The sequence below is a fragment of the Heterocephalus glaber genome, unplaced genomic scaffold (assembly GCF_053883595.1).
Source record: "Heterocephalus glaber isolate CG9 unplaced genomic scaffold, H.glaber_assembly_v1.0 deba00001497, whole genome shotgun sequence".
NCBI classification, from domain to species: Eukaryota; Metazoa; Chordata; class Mammalia; order Rodentia; family Bathyergidae; genus Heterocephalus; species Heterocephalus glaber.
The window spans coordinates 10,929,126-10,950,047 of NW_028258320.1; the positions used below are offsets into that span (position 1 = coordinate 10,929,126).

The following is a 20,922-nucleotide window of genomic DNA, read 5'->3' on the forward strand; positions in this document are numbered from 1 at the left end:
CTGCAGGCTGGGCCTCACTTGTCACCCCAGGCACATCTGTATCACACTTGTCTGCAAGGGAGGCTCTGGCTTCCATACCTTGCAGGCCTTGTTCTTAGCAAATAGAGGAAAAAGGAGATGGGGGTGGGTACAGCAGGTCTGGGCCACCAGGAAAGAACTGGAGCGGGAGGAGGGGTGCTGAGTGAGTGGGCAGTGCTATCTGTCCTCAGTATGCTTAGGGCCAAGGGGCTGTGCTTCTCCAGACTCCGAGAGTGACTGTGCCCTGGTACGCCCAGGATGTGGCCATTTTGGTGCTAAAGCTGTGGGGATCCCTGGTAAACCAGGCGAACTTGTCACCTCCCTGGCTCTGGATTTTGGGGGTGAAGGGGTGAGTGAGGTCTCAGGTTCCCAGGCTAGGCCTGTGACACCTCTGTACTCTCCCTCAGACTCAATGAGCCTGGCCTATCAGCGGGTCCAGAAGGCGGACTGCACCTCGCTGAGGCCTGTCCTGATCCTGGGGCCCTTACTGGACGTGGTGAAGGAGATGCTGGTGAATGAGGCACCTGGCAAGTTCTGCAGGTGCCCGCTTGGTAAGGAGCGTCCCATATGCCTCCTGGGTTGTGCCTGTCCAGGTCTGCTGGTTCCTGGGCCACACATGGTGGGCAGCACTGGGGCAGACCTCGGGGTGTCACAGAGCCCTGCTGACCCCAGGCAGGTCTGGTCCCTTCCCAGACCACCCCAGAGAGGGTGGTGGTGAGACTCTGATGGCTGCCACCTGCTCTGTCTCGCAGAGGTGATGAAAGCCTCCCAGCAAGCCATCGAGCGGGGCGTCAAGGACTGCCTATTTGTGGACTACAAGCGGAGGAGCGGCCATTTTGATGTGACCACGGTGGCTTCGATAAAGGAGATCACAGAAAAGGTGCCTACGGCTTTAACCCTCAGCTTGGGCCTGCACCTGGTCCTCTGCCTTGAGTGAGCTCAGCCAGGCCAGTTCACCTGCTCCTGGGCTGGCCCTTCTTGTGCCATGTATTCCTGCTTCATAACCACCTGGAAAGGGTGTAGGCGATGCCCATATCTTGGGTACCTGCCACCTCTCCCTCGCGGTGTGGGGGCGAGGAGGGCTTTGAACCTGGGGCATCCCAGAGTGGGGTCCCTGGATGCACCTGCTGAACTTGTGGGCATACTTCCTAGGGACAAGAAGCAGTCTTCCATCGGGTCACTGCCCCAGAAGGGCCGAGCGCATCTCCTGATGTTTTTGATGTTCTGGGATCCATTTGCTGAGCAACACAGGGCTATAGCGGCAGGGTGTATTGGGAAAGCAGACCCCCAGGAGTCCATGGCTGAGGCCTCTCCTTAGGCTTTGTGCTCCCCACCGCTCAGTTTCCCCGATGGGCTCCTTGCCCCGACAGCTGTCAGAGCTCTGGGCCTGGTGGGGAGTCCCTGGGTAGGGGCTCGCAGGGCTTCTTCCACCGCCCAGTTGTGTGTCTGCGCATGGAGGCGGAGCTGTGGGAGGTAGAAGAGAAGCCCCTCCCTCCTGCCCTCCAGCACTTACCTTGTGCCCTACCCGTTCCCCAGAACCGGCACTGTCTGCTGGACATCGCCCCGCACGCCATCGAGCGGCTGCACCATATGCACATCTACCCCATCGTCATCTTCATCCACTACAAGAGCGCCAAGCAGATCAAGTGGGTACTGGCCTTGCGGGGTGGGGTGAGCGCCAGGGTCCTGTCACCTCCCAGTAGGTGATGTGGCTGGGAAAGACGAGCCTTCTCCCTCATCCCTGACCTGTGTTCAGAGGCAGTGGTTGCCTGCAGGGAGCCCCTTCCTCACACCCCGCTTGCTGCTCAGGTGCCTCCATGGCTCCCAAGCCACCTCTGGTCCCCTCTGGCCGGTCCCTTCCTCTCACTGTGCTCCACGAAGGCCAGAGCAAGCTGGGGGCCTGGGCCCATCTGCCTCAGCTGTGTCACCGAGGCCCCCTCTCTGCCTTTGCCTGTGCCGAGGCCAGTGGTGTGTCTGTTCTCTGCCCACACTGGGCTCCTGGAACTCGGCATGGAGCCTGGAGGCTGTTGCTTAATGGGGGGGCAACCATGGGGGAGGCACAAGACTCAGCCTGATTCACTGCTGTCCCAACAGGGAACAGAGAGACCCCGTGTACCTGAGGGACAAGGTGACACAGAGACATTCCAAAGAGCAGTTCGAGACAGCTCAGAAGATCGAGCAGGAGTATAGCAAGTACTTCACAGGTGGGTGCAGGCTGAGTAGGGACAGGGGCAGGGCATGTAGGGCCTTCCTCAGACGCTGGCCTAGAGCAGGTAGCCACCCACCTTGCATTACAGGTGCCATGTTGTAAGCCAGGCCGGTGTCAGGCCTTCCCCAGACTCACCTCAGGTCCTGGTCTGGCCTGTGGCCCCGTGCTTACACATTCAGGGGCAGGTGTGTCCCAGCACAGGTGCCACACAGCCCAGGGTAGTGTCCCCTGACACAGTGGGCTGGCAGTGCAGGTGTCTGTCCCCACAGCCTCCAGGGCAGGCTGGTTTTGCTGTGCGATGTGGGGAGGAACAGCTGTACCCTGGCCATCTCTGGTCTGCAGAATAAAGCAAATCCTCGGGAGCCCACTGCCACTGCTTCACCCTCTGGCTTCTAACCTCTTGGGCATGGTCATCTGTAGGAGGCTGGCATTGTCATGGAGGAAGGGACAGGGATTTGAGGCCCATCCTGCAAGGTGTTGTGACCTAATGCTTCCCGTGGGCAGCTGGTCTCAGGGACCCAGGTTGGTCCCGTGTGGTGCACGCATGTGTGTGTTGTCATTTCCAATTTTCCCAGCCCATGACTTTAGCCAAAAACCATTAACAACACCTAGAAAAATGAAGTTTAAAAACCGATTGTTTTATTAGAGTCAGCAGACATAAAATTATACCCTCCCATTTCTAGAACAGTTTCTAGGCAGTGTTGCTTTCTGAACAAACCTTGTTGCAGGAGCCGGGGTCTCTACACCTGGTGTATGCTGAGCCCAGTGTCTGCAGACCCTTGGTACCATCCTTAGGCCACGGGCGCCTGTCTCCTTAGGCCCCCTTGCTTCCTGTGAGTTCTGTTGTGGCCTTGCCAGCCAGGCCAGGGAGCCGTCAAAGCAGGTTACCAGGGAGGGACCACCTCCCCGGGGACGATTTTCTTCTCTTCTGGTGTGGTTTCCCACCCACAGAGGAGAGTTGGGTGGGAATGGGCAGAATGCTGAGCAGCTCGGAGCGGACAGGGATACAGCAGAGTACAAGCTGTGTTTATTTGCCTCAAACCCGGGGCTTCCTTGGAGCTGACGGTCTGTGTGTGTGTTTGGGGGCTCCTTTTTAGCAGTCGTCCAGGGAGGACCCCTGTCGAGCATTTGCACTCAGATCTTGGCAGTCGTCAATCAAGAACAGAGCAAAGCCCTGTGGATCCCGGCCGGCCCGATCTAGGAGGAGCCTGCTGGCGGGGAGCCCGGCTTGCTCTTCCGGAGACTGAGCATGACGACGTGCAGGAGGAAGGCTCTGGAGCCAGGGCTCCGGGAGTACCTCCTGGGTGACCAGAGTGCCAGGCCAACGCACTGCTCCTCACACCTGTACTTTGAGACAAAACAAAGCAAAACACAAAACTTGGATGGAGGGGTCCAACACCCACCTTCCTGTAGCCAGCTGGTTAGATGCTGCACAGAAAACCTTCAGATCACAAGTTTACAAGCCTTTTCTAAGTATTGGGTTGTTTATGTTTACTTGAACGGCTCCATGTTGTGGGGCCCAGCCCCTTCCCCTGTCACCCTGTTTCTTTGGTGTTGCTTCTGTTCCTGTCTTCAGCGAAACGACCCTGGGACCCCATGGGGGCTTCTTTGCTTCAGAAAGTTCTTGTAGGTGGGACCAGAGCATCGACAGACTCCCGCTCCTCGGTGGCACCTCTCCTGGAAGGACCTCACCACTGCAGGTGCTCAGACAGCTAGCTGGTGGCAGCGTTTCCCTCCATCGCCCACTGAGGAGGGCAGCTTTGGCTCTCACCACTTTGCCTCTCGGCCTTGCTCTCTCACCTCCCGTGGCCCCCGGTGGCCTCCCGTTTCTTTTTCAGCTGCATTCATAGCTGTCCGCCAGGGCTTTGTGGGTGCTCAGTGACACACTGGGGTCTAGGCAGGTGGGTGTCCCTGGCCGGCCCTGGGTTTTGGGAGTCCTGCCAGCCTTCTGAGGCACTGTTGGCAGGGTGCTCCTTACCCTTGGTAGAGCGCGGCAGGTACATCCATTCTGATAGGAAAACATTCATGTTTCAGACTTTGGATTGAGCGTTTTTAGGAAAAGCATAATGGTTAGTGTTTTGCTATTGAGAATCTAGAAAGCAAACCCAGGATATCTTGTTGATCCTCATTATAACGCTCATGGCGTGAACCTGACTCGATGAGGATGTCCTCAGTCTGTGTTGGGTTTCGTCTATTTTCCTCTCGTCTCTTTTTTCTTTTTGCACTTCTGATGCCAGATATGTCTGGCCAAACATCTGATGTGGTTCCCCCTTCAGCTGTGTCCTATTAATAGGTACTGTACCAGGCTCCGTGTGTCATTGGGGTAGGACCTATATTTTAATACTGTTCCTAACGTTTCATTTTACTAGCAAGAAATCTTTGATTTCATTTTATTCTTTATAATTTTAGACACTAGATTGTAGTTTAGCCATTACTGACATTTTTTTAAAAAGGGATATATTTTCTTGCACAGCTGTTCAAAAAAGAGACAAGTTTTGGTCCTCAGTGCTGTCCTCTGTTTTACAGGTACAAGTTTTCTAGCTCAGCCAGCTGTGAGAGGCTGCAGAGTACTCTCCAGCTGTGCCTGTGCACCCCGGGCTGGGCTGGGCTGGAAGGGGGATGCAGGCCCATGGTACGGATCTGATAGCCTGGGGTGCTGTGTACTAAATTGTTACTTTGTATCAAAAGTTACAGACTTTAGTACAACAAATAAAGGTCAATTTCTGTAACTTCCCATGCCCTTGACTTTCCTTTATCCCTGACCTGGAAAGGGGTGGCTTCTCTGCCTGGCAGCACCAGTGTGTGGGTGGATTGGCCTGTGCATGAGCTGGCCTGCCCTCGTAATGATCAGCAGTCCCTGTTCCCAGCTGGGTCCACCTCCCCTCTCATCTGTATGTCTGTCCATCCAGTGTTGTTCAGGGTGGTGGTTGAGGCCAGGTGGCTCTCACAATCAGGCCACCTGCTGGACTGGGCCGTGAAATGCCAAGAGCGGTGAGTTGAGCACTGAGGGATCCCCCCAATGTTTCCAGACAGGGCCCCAGCTCAGGCCTCCAGTGCAAAGAGCCCACCTGGCTTGGTAGTGAGTGTCATAGTGTGATATCACCCAGCCTGCCGGGCCCTGGTGCAGCCTGCTAGGGCTGGAAGACTGAGTTCAGGATGGGGACAGCTGGCGAGATTTGGGAGGTGTGGCTCGTGGCTGCAGGAAGCCCCCTCCCCTGTGCTCCTCCTCAAGGGCACTAGGTTCTGCCACAGCCCTGTGCTGGTATGGCGACTGGGGTCAGGTTCGGTATTGGGGCCTCCCTTCTCCTCTCCTGCTGGGCCAGGGTCTGTCATGGCCTGTGGCAGCCGAGGTGTCACCCACCAGGCCACAGAGGTATACAGGGTGCTGGCACTTGGGGTGGGACAGTGTGCACAGCCCCAGTGCCTGCCCACACTTCCTGGAAAGCCCAGCCCTAGTGGTATCCTCGGGGCTGCAGCTGCTCCACAGCTGTGAAGTCACTGACCTGGCAGATGGAGGCAGCTGCCCCTGGGTATAGGAGTGATTTCTCTTAAGAATTCAGTTATGATGCCAAAACCTTAATGGTTCCAGCTTCTGGCATTGGGACTTTAGTTTCTTGAGACTTTTCTGCATCTTCCAAATTTTCTACAGGCAACTTGACTTTGTTTTGTAGTTACAAGACAGAACACTGCCTTTTCAACGTGAAGGCTAGGTTAGGCCAAAGATCTCAGCCCTTTGCTGTTGATGGGACAGAGGCCCATGTGGGTCACTGTGATAGTTAATTGTGGTATCAACTTGAATAGGCTGCCTGGCTGATTGGTTTAGCACAGTTCTGCATGTGTCTGGATAATGGACTCACTGAAGAAGGAAGACTCAGCCTGCGTGTGGGTGGCATCAACCATTAGTCTTGTAGCCTGGGTGCAATCAAAAGGGAAAGAAGAAGAAAGTCTTGTTTCTACTTTTTTCTTTTTTTTGGTATGGGGGATCAAACTTGGGACCTTGTGCTTGCGAGGCAGGTAGTGGAACCACTGAGCTAAATCTCTGGTTCTTGTTTCTGCTGCTTTGGGGAGCTCCAGTCCTCACCTTTGGACATCTGTCTCCAGGCTTCCAGGGCAGACCACTCAGCTTCCCGATACGGACTCCAATGGCACTCTACAGTGAGCTCCAGGCTTTCAACTTTTGACTGGCTCCTCGGCTCTCCAGTGTGCAGATGGTCTTTCTGCATTCTTCCACATTTGACTGTGCAGGCAGCCATTATAAGCCTACCTTATAAATATGTTTTATATTAAGTCTATTCCTCTGGTGAACCCTGATATGTTCACCAGTGCCAAGGATTGACCCACAAAGACAAGCAGGAGGGTGGCAGAGAGGGAGCACAAACTCAAAATTAGGGTGCACAGGCTGGTGCTGGGAGGGCGATTCCTTCGAGGGAGGGGCTCCTCGCTGATGTCCCCACCCTTGCTGATCACTCTCTCATCTGCTGCCTGTCACCATCCGGAATGGTCTCTGATCTCTTCCCCACTTCAGTGATACTGTGTCTGTTTCTGTCCCTTCTGCCATCAGTAGACGACCATATGCAATATGGATGCACAGTTTAAAGCATAGTGAGACGGACTGTCTCTACCTTGATGAGACTAGAACTCTACCACTCCTTTGTGGACCCCAGCAGCCCAACTCCCACCTTCTCTACGAAGCCAGCCCTGGCCTGACATGGAGTTCAATAATATCAGCGGAGGTGTCTTCAGTGTATTGTGCAGTTTTGAAAACAGCGGGCATCAATCACCCACTTAGCAATGTGAGGAAGACAAAGAAGTCTTCCAGAGAAGGTTGAGATCTGGGTCAGAGTGGACCTCACCTGCCCTGAGAGTTTATGGGAGCCCTTTCTGGAGACGTTCATGCCTTGGGGGAGCTATGTCACTAACAAACACCAGATGCATTTGTGTTTTTCCACACCGTCACAATTTGTTGAAGAACTATAAATTCACGAGCTATGTCAGTTTTGTCAGCCTTACCTGGCTGAGTACTCAAGACGCCCTTGGTAGTCAGTGAGCCAGGCAATCACAGGTTCTTTTATTCCACCCTTAATGACTAATGTCACACTCCGGGCACACATCAGCCTTCACACAGTCATGCATAGGTTACAGAATGGCTAGAAAAGGGTTTACAGTGGCTGCAGGAATTGAAGAGGCAGAACTAAAAGCAAAGACAGAGAGCCCACGGAAATTAGTCATCACAAGTGGCCAGATAAGATGACAGGCCAGTGCATCTCACATCTTTTTATTCCCCATCCCTTCCCTTCACTCTGTCTCTGGATCCCTTTCCTGTGCAAAAGACTCATCTTCCTTTTTCCTGTTATCAGTTTTAAAAAATTGTTTATACTTTGGGTTTCTCATACAAGAGAAACCATGTAATTAATGTTATGGTCTCAAGGTACCTCCATTTTCCTACAAATGACTGAAATTTATCCTCCTTTATGGCAGAGTAGTGCTCCATATCCTACATTTTAAGTACATGCCTATCCCCTAAGATGCAGGTAAACATTATGTATTGCAAACACGTACTAATAAAAAAAATGGAAAAAATGCAAACTAAAAAAAAAAATTTTTTTTTTTTTCTTTATGGAGATCTGAATGGAATGGAGCCAGTCCTACAAAAAGAGCAACAGGTGATCAATCCAGGCAGAGGGACAAGCTAATGGAAGAGGAGCCTGTGAAACACAAAGGCCTGGGTGGTACCAGGTACTTTCCAATAGAGACAGAACATAAGCCATGTAATTTTTCACTTGCTAGCAGCTTCTCTGAATAAAAAGTAAGTTTTAAGAAAAGCCAAAAGATTGCAGAGCAGGGAGCCACAGCTCTTCTAGTGAGACAGAGCGGGGCCAGCTGAGTGCAGAATCGGTTTGGAGCCCCATTCCGGCAGGCAGGTGGTGCAGCAGGCCAGTCACACTGAGCTGCAGAGGTGGATCAGAGCGCCAGGGTGCGGGGCCTGTCACCTCACGGCGCGTTCACCAGGTGGTCCGATGAGATGCCAAGTCCATGCGTTGTCGCTGCTGCCACTCCCCACCCCGGAGTTGGGCTCTTCCTTTATATGATCCAGGTGAGGACTGCATCATTTGTGGGTCTGGTGTGTGCCCAATAAGCTCCTGGGCCTGCTTCTCTCGGGTGTAATTAGACACATCTTGTTGCATGTACTCCTGATTTATTTATTTATTTTCTTTTTTGGTACTGGGAATTGAACTCGGGTCCTTGCACTTGCAAGCCAGGCGTTGGAACCGCTGAGCTAAATCCCCGGCCCCTGGGTGACCATTTTTTATTAGCATCATCTATCAGTTTATGGCCTGGGATTGTGCTGCACGGCAGGGAGTTGCATTCCCCCCCCCCCCCCCCGCCCATAAGCTTTGGGTGCCCAGCATCCAGTGATTATCTGTGTACACATAGGATTCACCAAGACGTTTTGTCTCAGCATTTGCACTCCACATGGAGAAAACTGCAGTTTTATAAAGTGCAGCCGCAAGGTGCAGCCCGAGAACACGGCAGGGAGTAACTCAGCAGGAGGCAGGCAGGGCCGCGTGTTAGTGCATGGCCAGAATTAGGGTAGAGTTCGGCCTGCTGCTTTGGGTTTCTGAGGTAGGTCAGAGTTCCACTCTTCCATGAGGTGGAGACGACAGCAGGGTGTGTCTGCTTATGCCAGGACAAACCTAATGGACATCAGAATGGACCAGGGTCACCGTGACATGGTGCTGCCCTTAACAATGCCCCGTGAAGTCTGCTGGTGGCTGTCCCCATGTCTCTCTTCCCTGCTCCAAGTCAAAATCGAGCCAGCTCCTCCTGGTACCTCACCTCTGCTTTCCTGGGAATTTTCTTGACCTCTGACTTTTCCCTTCTCTCCTTGGGTGGGTGTCTTGTTTCTTGAGAAAACAAAGGGTTAGCCCCATCTGAATTCTTTCTCCACAGAAGGGCAACTGGGTTCCTCTGCTCTTTGCATGACATTCAGGCAAAGTCCAAATTTTTTAAAAAAGTAGTAGTGTACATACATGGATTGTGCCTCTGGGTTAGGAGGCTGGAAGCGGATGGAGAGGCCCAGAGAGCCACCTCAACAAGGACTCGGTGAGCAAGTGGGGGCCTTCCTTCCCCTCCTCTCCAGGGCTCAGTCACAGGAAGTTGCCTGAGCTCTTTTCTTGTGCCATGTTATCCTTGGGGATAGAAGAACACTGTTGTCATGGTCGGTAGCTTCTCGCAGAGGCTGCCTGCTCCGAGGAAGTGAACCCCCGAGCCGCCTTACCTATGTCCACACACATGAGGGCCTGAGGCAGAGATGCCAGGCACCGAGCAACTGTGATAATGAGTGGAAAGGGCAGGATGTTCCCCTTCGGCCTGGGGGGCTGTGTGGGGCCTGGAGCTTGTGGGTGCCATTTGAAATGCACCTCGGGACAGACGCAAAGAAGAAACAGGATCAAAAGTCACTTCCAACTCAGCAACAATGTGTGCTGCTATTACCTCACCACAGAAATACAAAACCGCTAAGTCTAAACTCATGATGCTGGAAATGACAGTGACTTTTTTTTTTAATTAGCAGCTTATATTTATTAAGCTTATCTGCTAAGAATTAGAATGAAAATACAATATAACCTTTGTATTTTATGAGTTTATATTTTTTCTCGAGATTTTGTTTTTTTATTTTTTCTGTTGGGAATATATTATTTACCTTTATTAACTGATAATTTCTAAACAGTTTTTTTCTCTTAATGTACTTTTTGTTTTTTGGACCTTGCACTTGTGAGACAGCCGGTGGCACCACTGAGCTGAATCCCCGGCCCACTCTTAATGTACTTTTTAAAACTGGGTTTTTCATGACACCCTCTATTATTTCTCAGGGCTCTTGGGTCTGGATGAAGCAGTGATTTCCCAGGAAGTTGTTGCTTGAGGTAATCTATGTTTGTGAGAAATGCCATTGTTTGTTTAAAAGCAAGAATCTCAGAACTGACTCTGAAACAGGAATGTTATCCAAAGATCACAAGCCAAGTTATTGCACATTGAAACCCAAATAACTGACTTTTAAAAATAGAGGGATGGAACCAGTCAAAATGTGTTCTGGCCATTTGGGGAAGGAGTCCTGGCCGTTGGGTGAACATCTCCAGGTCCCCCCATATCCCTATCAATCAGAGAAGCAGGGCCCAGGAACTGGGCAACAAGATTGTATTGCTCTCCATATCAAAGGAGTGCTGGAGCTGGACTGGCATCTTTTATTCCTGTAACACTGGGGTCGATTTGCCTATACGCTGTACTGGCTGGATCGTATTAATACTCTCAATCCCACAGGCTTTGGCAGGAAGTTAGGAGTTGCCACTGATAACCTTGCTATTTCATAACAAAACTTGGCATGACATGGGCACGTGAAAGGAGCTGAGGAGGTGTCAATATGAAAATATATTCCTGATATATTTATCAGCATTGATGAATCTACAGAAAGGATATTTGCCAATACTAGTCAGATTTGAAGAGGATTAAGTCCTCTAGAATGCCTGTCCATAAGTAGGAACGGACCAGCTCTGATAATTGGTTATGCTAGTTCCCAGGGAAGCGAGTCAAGATGGTGGCTGCATATGCACAGGTGACACCAGCCAGCACAGTTAGGGGTGCCCAGACTGGTGCACGGATGGGACGATTGTGTTCCCTGTGGTGGCCGCTGACATGTAGTCATCCCTGGTTGCAGGGGAGAGATTGAGAAGGCTTTCAGAGACCTAGAATCAGGTGCCACTGGACACCCTGCAGAAATTCAAACCTTACCCCAAAGTTTTCCCAACATTTTGGGAAGTCACTTATTGGAAAAAGAAACACATTAGGAGCTGAAGCCACGCTGCTTAACTCACAGAGTGGAGCTTACGACCTGGACATGATGTCCTTACTACTCTCAAGCTGATTAGCATAATTAGGACAGCACCAGTCAACAGTAAAGAAAATGAAAGAGCCAGGCATGGTGGCCTGTAATCCCAGCCCTTGGGAGGATCATTATGAGTTCAAGGGCAGCCTGCACTACATAGTGAAACCCTGTCTCTAAATAAATAAGTGAGAGAGAGAATAAAAAAAGCAAGAGGCTCACACTAGGAATGTGTAGAGAGTATTTCTTGGCTTCTTGTGGCTTCAACCACTGCAGGCCACTGATGAAGGACCAGGTGGAAGCTCATCTTCTTGTCACACATCTGTGTTGGGCTGGAGGAGGGGTGAATAATGGAGTTCACGAGTGCAGTGGGGAGGGCTAGAAAACCTCCTTGGTTTACCAGACCTCTCTCTGGAAAGATTTTGTGGTCTGGTGATTGCAGAAACCTTTTTCCCCTCTTCTTGGCTCTACCACTGCTGTTCTTTTTACTCTCATGGTCTTGCTGGGCTGCAGCTTACTGCTTCATTTTTTGATCTCAATACTGGATGGGTTTTCCTTCAGTCCCCAAGCTTTCTGTGTTAGTGAGCTCTGTTATCTTGGCAGTATATATTTTTTTGAGCATGATTGCTGAGCAGCACATATCTCTTTTTTTTGAAATCTTTGTTGAACTATCTCTTCTTTAACTTGTTGCTGGGGCTACCTCTTCTTAATGAGCCTTCTGCCTTGGGGCAGGCTCTGAGAAATCCTGCTGCACTACACCAACTGTCTTGTCACCAGTTCAGACTGGGGAGGTTCACTTGATATTCAGGCGGAGTGAAGAAGAGACATAGAATCATAAGATTGTCTAAACATGCCTTCATTTTCAGTTGCTCAGCTCAGCCACGTGCACTTTTGTGTCAGTCCTCAGGCCCCTAGCATGCTCATTCTCGAAGCAGTCCTCAGCTACTTAGTCTCCCCCAACAGCCCTTATGGCAGTCCACATTTATCCCAAAGTACACAGTAGCATAATGACATTGGTTCTGTAAGTTATTTACACCGGCCAGCATCAACATTGACTACAGAAGTTATTCACATTGGAACATCGAGAGATGTACCTGCACTGGAGCTCTGTTGACACAGAACTCCCCCAGCCCAGATCCCTTCCCTTCACAGCCTGAACCAAAGTACTGCCATCTTGTGCTTCCAGGTCTCCCTACACACAGCGTTTTACACCTTCATTCTTTTTCACAGAACACAGTACAGGTGTAGTGACTAAGTAAAGTCACTCCTTGGGGAAGTGAACAAAGATGTTCAGAGTAGAAACAGTGCACAGACCAAACAGATACCTTGGAGGCAGGAAGATGCTCCAAGTCAGGTGGGCATGAGGATTCAAAGCCCGTTGCATGGGAGCCCTTTTCCCTGGCAAAGGAGGTGCAACCAAATGCTGATCAGCCCCTCAGAAAAGACAGGGACATGTGTGTGTGTGTGTGCATATACAAGCAAGTAGGCATCCCGGAGGCTATGTGACCTATTAGTATTTCCTGTTCGTTTTTCATTCTGTTCTCATTTTTGAGAACAGGGAATATGACTAGAAAAATAATTTAACGTTACTTCATGGAGAGTTGGACGTGAAGCCCTGCTCCGCACCTGTGGGAGGTTTGTGGGATGGTCCATCATGGAGGACACAGCCCCTGTCTTGACCATTTCAGAGTGATTTCCCTGCACCCTTACAGGAAGCAGAGAGAATTGGCTAGAATTCAACAAGCAAGAGTGTTCATCTGGCACACCTGGTTTCCTAGATATTTCTCTGATGTTATGAGCCTGGTGTGTTGGGAGAGCTCTCCAGACCAAAGGAGGAGCTCCCAGAGGGAAGGGCACCAACTGTTCTGGCTTGCCTTTAGATATCCTGCCGAAGCTTCATGTGATCATAGGTGGGGCTTTTCAGAGGTAGCTGGATCTAGGATGTATGATGCTGGGATTAAATGTGTGATGCTGGGATTAAGAATGTGTGGTCACTAAATTAGTTCAACCAACTAAATTGGTTTGGCATAGTTTTGGGTGTGAACAATGGGAAGGCCCCTCCCTGGGTGTAAGTGCTACCCACCCTAAGGGTGTGTAGCCTCAGTAGAATATAAGGGACATAGAGAGGGCTGCTGCTATTGTTTGCTGCTTTTGCTGCCTTCTGCCTTTCATGCTAGGATTTTTTTCTTCTTTTCTGTGACGCCCCTTGGCCATGTCACCCTGCCTTGGAGCCAGCCAACTATGGGCTGAAACCTATAAACTGTGACCCAAAATAAATCTTTTTTCCTTTAACTCTGGGTGTTGGGTGGAACTTTTGTATCAGCAACAAGAAAAGTAACTAAGACACTAATACTCTTAAACGCACTGGAAGGGGAGGGAAAGAGTGGGTTCATGGCTGTCCCCAAAAGGAAGCTGGTAGTGGTTTCCAGTGAAGACTAGAAGAAGATGAACCAGCAGCTCCACAGAGTTGGAAGTGGCAGGGTGCTTTCGTTGGGATGTGCTGTGGGTTGAGATTGAATGGAGCCCAGAAGGTAAAAGAGCTGGCTCCCAGTAATCACGTGTGTTGCACACCTCCATGGGAACAGACTCTAATGTTTGTAGGATGCCTAATATGGGCCAGATGCTGCACTAGGTGACTGTCTTGGACACTGTACATTTTCTCAAAAATCTCTTACCCTTTTTTTAATGGTCACTATTTGTAGCATTCCTTTATTCAAATGAAAATTAAACTTATTTTTAGGAGATCAATTGAATTAACTACATAATGAAAAAAGGGCCAAACCTTGTCATCTTAAAGCCACAAGCCATTATGTTTTGATAAACATAGAAATGTGACTCAAAATTGCATGCTTGGACTCATTTATTAAGATAAATCCTGGGTGACACACTAAACTGTCCTTTCACTGAAAATATTTGTGTTGGCCTCTGGGAAAACATCCAGACTGTAGAAAGGGGTGAATTAGAAGGTACAGAGCTTGGGGTCATTGACTGCATAAGGGATCTACCTTTTCCCACCTTCACTGTGGTCGAATTTAGTGTCAGGACTGAGTATAGATCACCCAAAGCAGAACCAGCATGGTTACTTATCCCCCAAGCCTGATAGAACAAGGGAGCCAGTCACCATCACTTGCCTTTAGCAGAGACCCAAGGGAAAAGCTCCATCGTTCCAAGAGGAGATTCAGGTGTCCCCAGAACCAGAGGCTCTTGGTGTGTGGGAGCTGTAAGTGGCTAACCTGATGCAAGGTAACCTATGTGATTGGCTAGAGGAGCAGCTCTGGTTTTCTCTGGTTAGTCCTATTAAATTTTTGCAGGGGCAAAAATTAGGGGAGCTGGCAGATGTTGATCAAGTCCTGGCCATGTGGGGCTCAATTGCTACAGAGTTGTTTGACTTCCTGCAGGTTGTGGGGCTGAATCCTATATCTACATGGGCTGGTGACTGTCAGTATGTGCCAGACCTCATCATGAAACCACCAGGTATTATAAAATGAGATACAATGCAAAGTAAGTACACAGAGTCACCTGTAATGTGTCCTTGCCCACCCCACCCCCCAAATGTTTACTGGGATCTCATCAAGATTCTAAATAGCTGAATTATCAAAACTTTTTATCTACGAAAACTTCAACAAAAGAAATGTGAAAAACTTGAAAAAAAATTAAAAAGTTGAAACAAGCCATAAACCCCAAAGTCACATAGAAAACAATATGGCGGATCACACTGTAGTACAACAGTGTTCAGTGTTCAGTGGAGATTGAACAAAGAGCAAGACAACGATTAGCAGAAAAACTAAAACATCCATCTATTTTTACAGGTTAATCCATCTGAATGTGCTTTAATTCATCTCACTGTAAATTATATTTTGAATGTATTAAAAGTGACTTTTAATCAGAAACAGCCCCACCAGCCTCCGTTCTCCACTACTTTAGCCACAGCATTAAAGAGATCAGGCAGAAAATTCCTCATTTCAGAGTTGCCTCATCATTTCTTCATTCTAAAATTCCTATAAACTGGTACCTTTGATTAATCATTTTATTTTGATCTCTCTCTCCCCTCTCTTGGAGAACACTTGGCTCTACCCACTTGAGTTTGGCATCATCCCAAGGCCATTGCTCCTCCCACAGTTACAGAAAGATCACAGTGAACTCAGAAACACACACTTGTTGAGAGCTCCGGACTCAGTGCTCTTAATCATGCCTGTCAATCTTGTTTAGAGACCCGGGGAGAGACACCTGAGCTGGGCTGCACCTTCTTCAAAATCTGAAAGCTTCATTCCTCTGTGTGCTTTTGCTTTCCCTGGCATCCCAGCTCCATTTCTCTGTTCATGCCGCATTTTTGTTTTCCTGATGGCACGGGTCTGCCCAGGGCACATTTTCTTGTTTTCTCAGTAAATGCAGCTGCTTTGTCCTTAACACTGGATGATGTATGCTTGCACTTCTTTGCTTGCCATATAAAAGAGCCTGGAGGCTATCTGTTGGGTCTATCCCACAGTATTGGTTTGTCCCGGTTATCCATAGAAGGCATGTCTCACACAACCACAGCCCTCTTTATGATTCGAGTTTTCCAGAATGTGGCCAGGAGGGCTATGTATCTGGCAGCAGGGGAGTCTGAAAACGCACACCTGCATTTGTAGCTTGGGGAAGCAGAGACCAGCTATGTGGAAAATTTCCTAAGTGGAGGAAGGTGTCCAAAAAGATGCTGGGCAGCTTCAGATGACAGACATGCAACAGGAACTGAACATCCCCAAGTAAGAGAGAGACAGTGGGGCATTCAGAGCGTGCAATTCCAGGCAGCCAGTTTTGAAACAGTTCAGTGGTGTGAAAAAATCTCAAAACCTGTTACGTGAAGATATACAGAGCCATATATCTAGGATGGTCTCAATGTTTCAAAGGTTGCGTAGGGGAAAAGACCAGCACATTGGGCTCATACAGGCCCCTCCAAGAAACAGATGCCGACCTAGGATGTTTCTTAGGGAAGCCAGCAGGGTAGGTGGAGCCCTGAGCAGGGAGCAAGGGAAGAAGGTCCAAGTCGGGGAGAGTCTCCTACAGGACAACTATGAGAAAGCCTCGCCCACGCACAAAAACACATTCCTTCCAAAACAGCCCGGGTGGCCCAGGACAAGGGTGGCCTTGGGGCTCACAGGGCGGTGGCTGGACACCAGCGGTGTGCAGGGAGTCCTGTGCCCACAGTGAGTTCTCTCAAGGAAGACCCTAGTAGCACATCTTCGTGGCTACTGTAACACAGTGACAGAAGGGAGGGCGGAGACATCAGAGACTGAGCTGTGCTTCTTTGTGCACCAGAAGCTTTTTTCTTCTTTTCTTTTTTTTTGAGACAAGGTCTCACTATGTTGTTCAGTCTGGCCTCAGACTTGCGGCAATCCTCCTGCCTCAGCATCCCTAGTACTGGGATTTCAGGTATGCATCAGCATAGCAGTGCTTGTTAAGACTGCCCAAGTAACCCATTTGTGGCTCGCTCTTGTAAGTCATTTCTAACGACACATATTGTGTGATGACCGTCACTTTCAAATGTGCAGACTGGACATCCTACAGTGATCACCTACACAGCCAGACTTCAGGTCCTGAGCTGAGCCCCACCACGGAGGCCTGGGAGGGAAGCCCAGCCCGACTGGTTCCGTTACATCTTTGCCTTCCTTACTAACTCTCCACCTTCATATTCTCTTCCCCTACATACCACTTTTAAAGTCCATTTCACAGACTGGTTTTGCAGAAAGCTTGCCTTAAAAGAGTGGAGACATATGGCAGAAAACTACTACTGTGGCTCTCTTCCTTTCCCAACTCAGTTTTGTGATCTGTTTTAGAAGTGTGAGGCTCAAAGACATCTAAAAACCTCACTCATTTGTGCAGATCCTTCCTTGTTCTGGTTCCAATTTGAATTGACTCAGGTTTTGCTCTCCAGAGGCTGCCCTGGCTAGAGAGGCCCTCCTCTGTCAAGCATATCCCACAATGGCTGAGCCCACAGGAAACTCAGGGACCTTCTGGAATAAGTCAGACCCTGAAGTATCAAAGCTTACAAGAAAGAAAACTGGAGATCATCCAGCCTCAGCTTTCCAAATTGAGAGGAAAGCGACAGAGATGAAGTGACCTGAGTCACTGAGGAGCTTCTGCTTGGAGGCATCATCTGCTGCTGTCTGACACCAGGGTAGCTGCAGGTCAGTGGCATGGCCTGGGAGGAGGCTAGGAAGCTGCCGCCTCAGCCCTGGGCAACACATCTACATCTATTCGAAGTCAGAGAGAAACAGGAAACTTGGTGAGGCATGTCTGTAGGTATGGAGTTGGATTTGTGACAGGTTCAACAGCACAGCCACAGTGACTAAAGGAGGAGGAGAGCTATGGCGTCCCGAAAAAGCAGTGATTAAAAATAACCGACAGTTATATGGCCTTACCACATACCGGGAAGCTTCCTAAGAATTTTATAGATATTAACTTCATGGCAATCTTGTTCAGTAGGTATTATCATCCCCCTTTACAGATGGGGAAACTGAGGCACAGAGAAGTTGGACAAACTTGCCTGAGGTCATAGAGCTAACAGAGGCAGGGCTGGGTTCTGTTCTTTCCTGCTCTTCTGGAATGTTTACCAGGGTGGCTAAGAAAGTGGCCATTCCCAACCAGCTGGACTGAGCCTCAGGGAAGACCAGCCTCTGGATGACCCAGCAGGTATGTGGGCCCCCAAGGGTCACATCATGGCCAAAGGGGAAACCTACCAAGGCCAGGAGCCTGTCCTTGAACTGGGCCTGTCTCAGTGGGGTCAGCCGGGGCCATGGCCTCTGAAGTTTAGTTGTGAGACATCCCTAGGTTTCCCTTTCTAGTACGTGGGCCCTGGAGGCAGTTTCTTTGCTGGCTGGCTAATGCCACATCAAAGGCCTGAGATCCTCAGCCTTGCTGATGCCACCTCCAACACAGATGCCGGGTTGTCCTGAGCCATTAGGCTATGTGCCCGGGGGCAGGGCCCTGGTACCCCGTGCACTGATAATTGTGTCCAAGCATGCAGAGGCATTTGCCTAGTGAGGACAATGACATATCTACTTGTCATCATCTCAGAAGAGGCCCTCAGCCTTTGGGAACACATCAGAGCCGATGTACCCTCCCCCTCCATCCCTCTAACCTCACCCCCTAAAGGCTCTGAGGACATTGAGGGGCTCCATTTCCACAGTGACTGCTGTTATATGTCAGAGAGGTGGGCTCTTTAACTGTCTGTTAAGGACTATTTTCAGAATAAATTTCAGAACTTAACTAGGAAAGTTGACCAGGTAAACACATAGGTAGGTTTTCTGGTGTCAGAGATGTATGTTTCAAATGTTTCATCAACAAATCTACAATTAATTGCCTGGCATCCTGCTGCTTCTTTTGTGTGAAGCTGGGAGCCCAGGTGAGGATCTTTGCTTGGAGAGGAAAGAAATGAGCAGCAGCCTCACCCTGTGTGTGAGTCAAGGTCTTAGGGAAATCCTAGGATGACAGGGATAGGTCGGTAGCTTAGTGTGCATCCCTTCCTGGAGGCTGGTGTCCCTTGGGTTTGCAGCTGAATATCACTGCAAAGAAAGGCTGCCCGAGGAGGTAGCTCTGTGGTAAAGACTTTGTGCAGCTCCTCGGATGGGCCTAGAAGACAAAACAGGGCAGCTGGCTGTCACGTGCATCTGCAACTTCAGTGGGGATCTGAACCATCAAGAACACCATCCTATCCGTGGGCAAGAGCACCTTGCTCTATGGGATCAGCCGTCATGAGAAAGGTGGTATAGAAGCAGCAGGAGCAATGGCAGCTGAAATCTGCAGCTGGTTTTCACTCTCACCAGGAGAAGCAAGATGTTCGATTCCTTCCCCAGGAGAAACAAGGCTAACCCTCTGCAGAATTCTTAGACAAACTGAAGAGGCAATACTGGCCCAGAGCATGAACTGCACTAACCGAGGATGCAGGAGGCTGACTGGGTTTCAGTCACCCACAACGTGCACCATGAGCCTGAATTCAGCTTTGACTTCTGGGACCACATGTGTGGCCCTTGAAGATGAGCCATGCTGGGCAGAGATCATGAACAGGACCTAAGATGGCCACCAACATGTTCTTCCTAGAAATGACAACTACAGTGTCCTCCTAAGCCTGAATCTAATCTTCATTTCTTACTGGAGCTATGCAAAAGAGGGAGAAACAGCAGCAGAAAGGCCTGTCCCAAAGCTGCTCCCTTGGGACCCCTGGGGTGATGACAACCTTCCATGTATTCAAAACACCTGACCAAGAGGCCTGAGTATGCAGTGCAGGAAGGACTTGAAGGTTCTTTCTTACATGCAAGATTGCACAGAAATCCCTTTTTGATGCCAGAACTTCCCTTGCCCCAGGGAGCTGGTGTGGAAGGGCCTGCGTGTGCTTCGAGTCCGACAGGGTGGCCTAGCTCGGTGGTTGCAGAGCTCCAGTTTGAAATGGAGGAGCTGGAGCCCTGTCCTCAGGATGAGGAAGGCAAAGAGGCCCCAACGACAATGTGGAGACACACAGCGGAGAGAGTGAGGAGCACATGGCAAGACTGATTCTAGTCACCGCCAGCTCCCAGGCTGGGTGGCACTCAGTGTGTTGTTGACCCCCAAGTCCTGTAAGGACAGTTGCTCAGGGGTTGGAGTGACTCTTAGAGTGTGGTCTGACCAGGAAGAGTAGGGTTTGCCTGCAGCTCTGCCCCCAGCTGGGCCGGGCCTCCCCTTAGTGTCCTATCCTCTGCTATAGTGCACTGGAGCCAAGACATCAGGCCCCGCCACCTCGCTGCCCAGTGCCCTACTACATAGAGCCCAGACTTGGCTCCCTGAAGCTGGCCCAGTGGACCCAAGTAGAATCTAATCACAGTGCCTGCCATTTTTCACAACTAAGACAAAGATTTTGTTAGGCCAGATTCTACTGACCAGCCCAGCAAAGAATTAACCCTTACCCATGACATAGTTGGTGTCAAACACTTCCCTCTGGACATAGAGCAGTACCCCATAAGCTTCAATTTTAATTCTTTTTGAAACTGGCATTTTAAACCTCAGAGATTTTATTTTATACATGCAGTGAATGTTTACATAAAAAACACTTTTATTAAAGGACATTGCCAAGAATGATAGGATAAATCAAGCAAGGGAGAATAGTTTGAGAACTCTGAGGGTGATTAATGGCAATGTGTCTTATAATAAAATTTTTAAAAATTTCATTGTATTTTTTAAATCACATCTAGTATGCTTGCGGAGTCTTCAGACAACACAGAGGAATACAAAGATCCTAAAAGGGAGAAAGGACCTTTCTGTGCCACTTTCTCTGGAGTGCTCGTCCACCAAAAGAACAAATGTCCAAAATCCGAGGCTGCCCCTCAACTCTGCAGGTGGGGAGGGAGGGAGGGACAATTGGATACCAATGCAGAAGGCTCCAGGTTTCCAGGAAGTACAAGTTTCAGAGTTCCTGCAGGTACAGAGAAAGTGAGCAGTAGCCTGCAGCCCCTCTTCTTACAGTCATAAGAATAAAATTTTCACTCTCTTATGTGATCCATTGTGCCTTGGGGTAAGGGCATTTTTGACTTATTTGGGTTACAGGGAGCAGGTAAGTATTTACTGCGGCTAAGACTGCGGTAAACAGGCGGGCGGGAGGGCTGGTATTTCAGACCCCCATCCCATGCCATGTTAAGGAGATCGTAGTTTTTGACTGTGCTTCTGTCTTGCCACCAGTTTAGACTGGGAGGGAGGTTCACTTGAGATTTGTGCAGACCCAGAAGAGATGCAGAGCTGTGGACCAGGTTAAATATATATATTTTTTTATTTTGTTGTGTAGCCATAGTTTATCTGTTTGGCCCCTAGCCACTGT

At 49.6% G+C, this 20,922-nt stretch overlaps 1 protein-coding gene across 6 annotated transcripts in view; it reads left to right on the forward strand.

Moving 5' to 3' along the window:
* The window catches only part of Dlg5 (discs large MAGUK scaffold protein 5), a 134,362-nt gene extending 113,803 nt beyond the window's left edge, over nt 1-20,559 (forward strand). For 4 of the 6 annotated variants that reach the window (XM_087184674.1, XM_004846375.3, XM_004846376.3 and 1 more), the window contains 5 exons: nt 426-569; nt 771-898; nt 1,555-1,664; nt 2,113-2,222; nt 3,325-4,956. In XM_087184674.1, coding sequence (XP_087040800.1) covers nt 426-569; nt 771-898; nt 1,555-1,664; nt 2,113-2,222; nt 3,325-3,428 — 596 coding nt within the window. In that variant the 3' untranslated portion in view covers nt 3,429-4,956. Of the gene's footprint in view, nt 1-425; nt 570-770; nt 899-1,554; nt 1,665-2,112; nt 2,223-3,324; nt 4,957-20,302 lie in introns of those variants that run through there. The other 2 variants (XM_087184671.1, XM_087184672.1) reach the window with 1 other exon arrangement.
* Nucleotides 20,560-20,922: the final 363 nt, after the last annotated feature.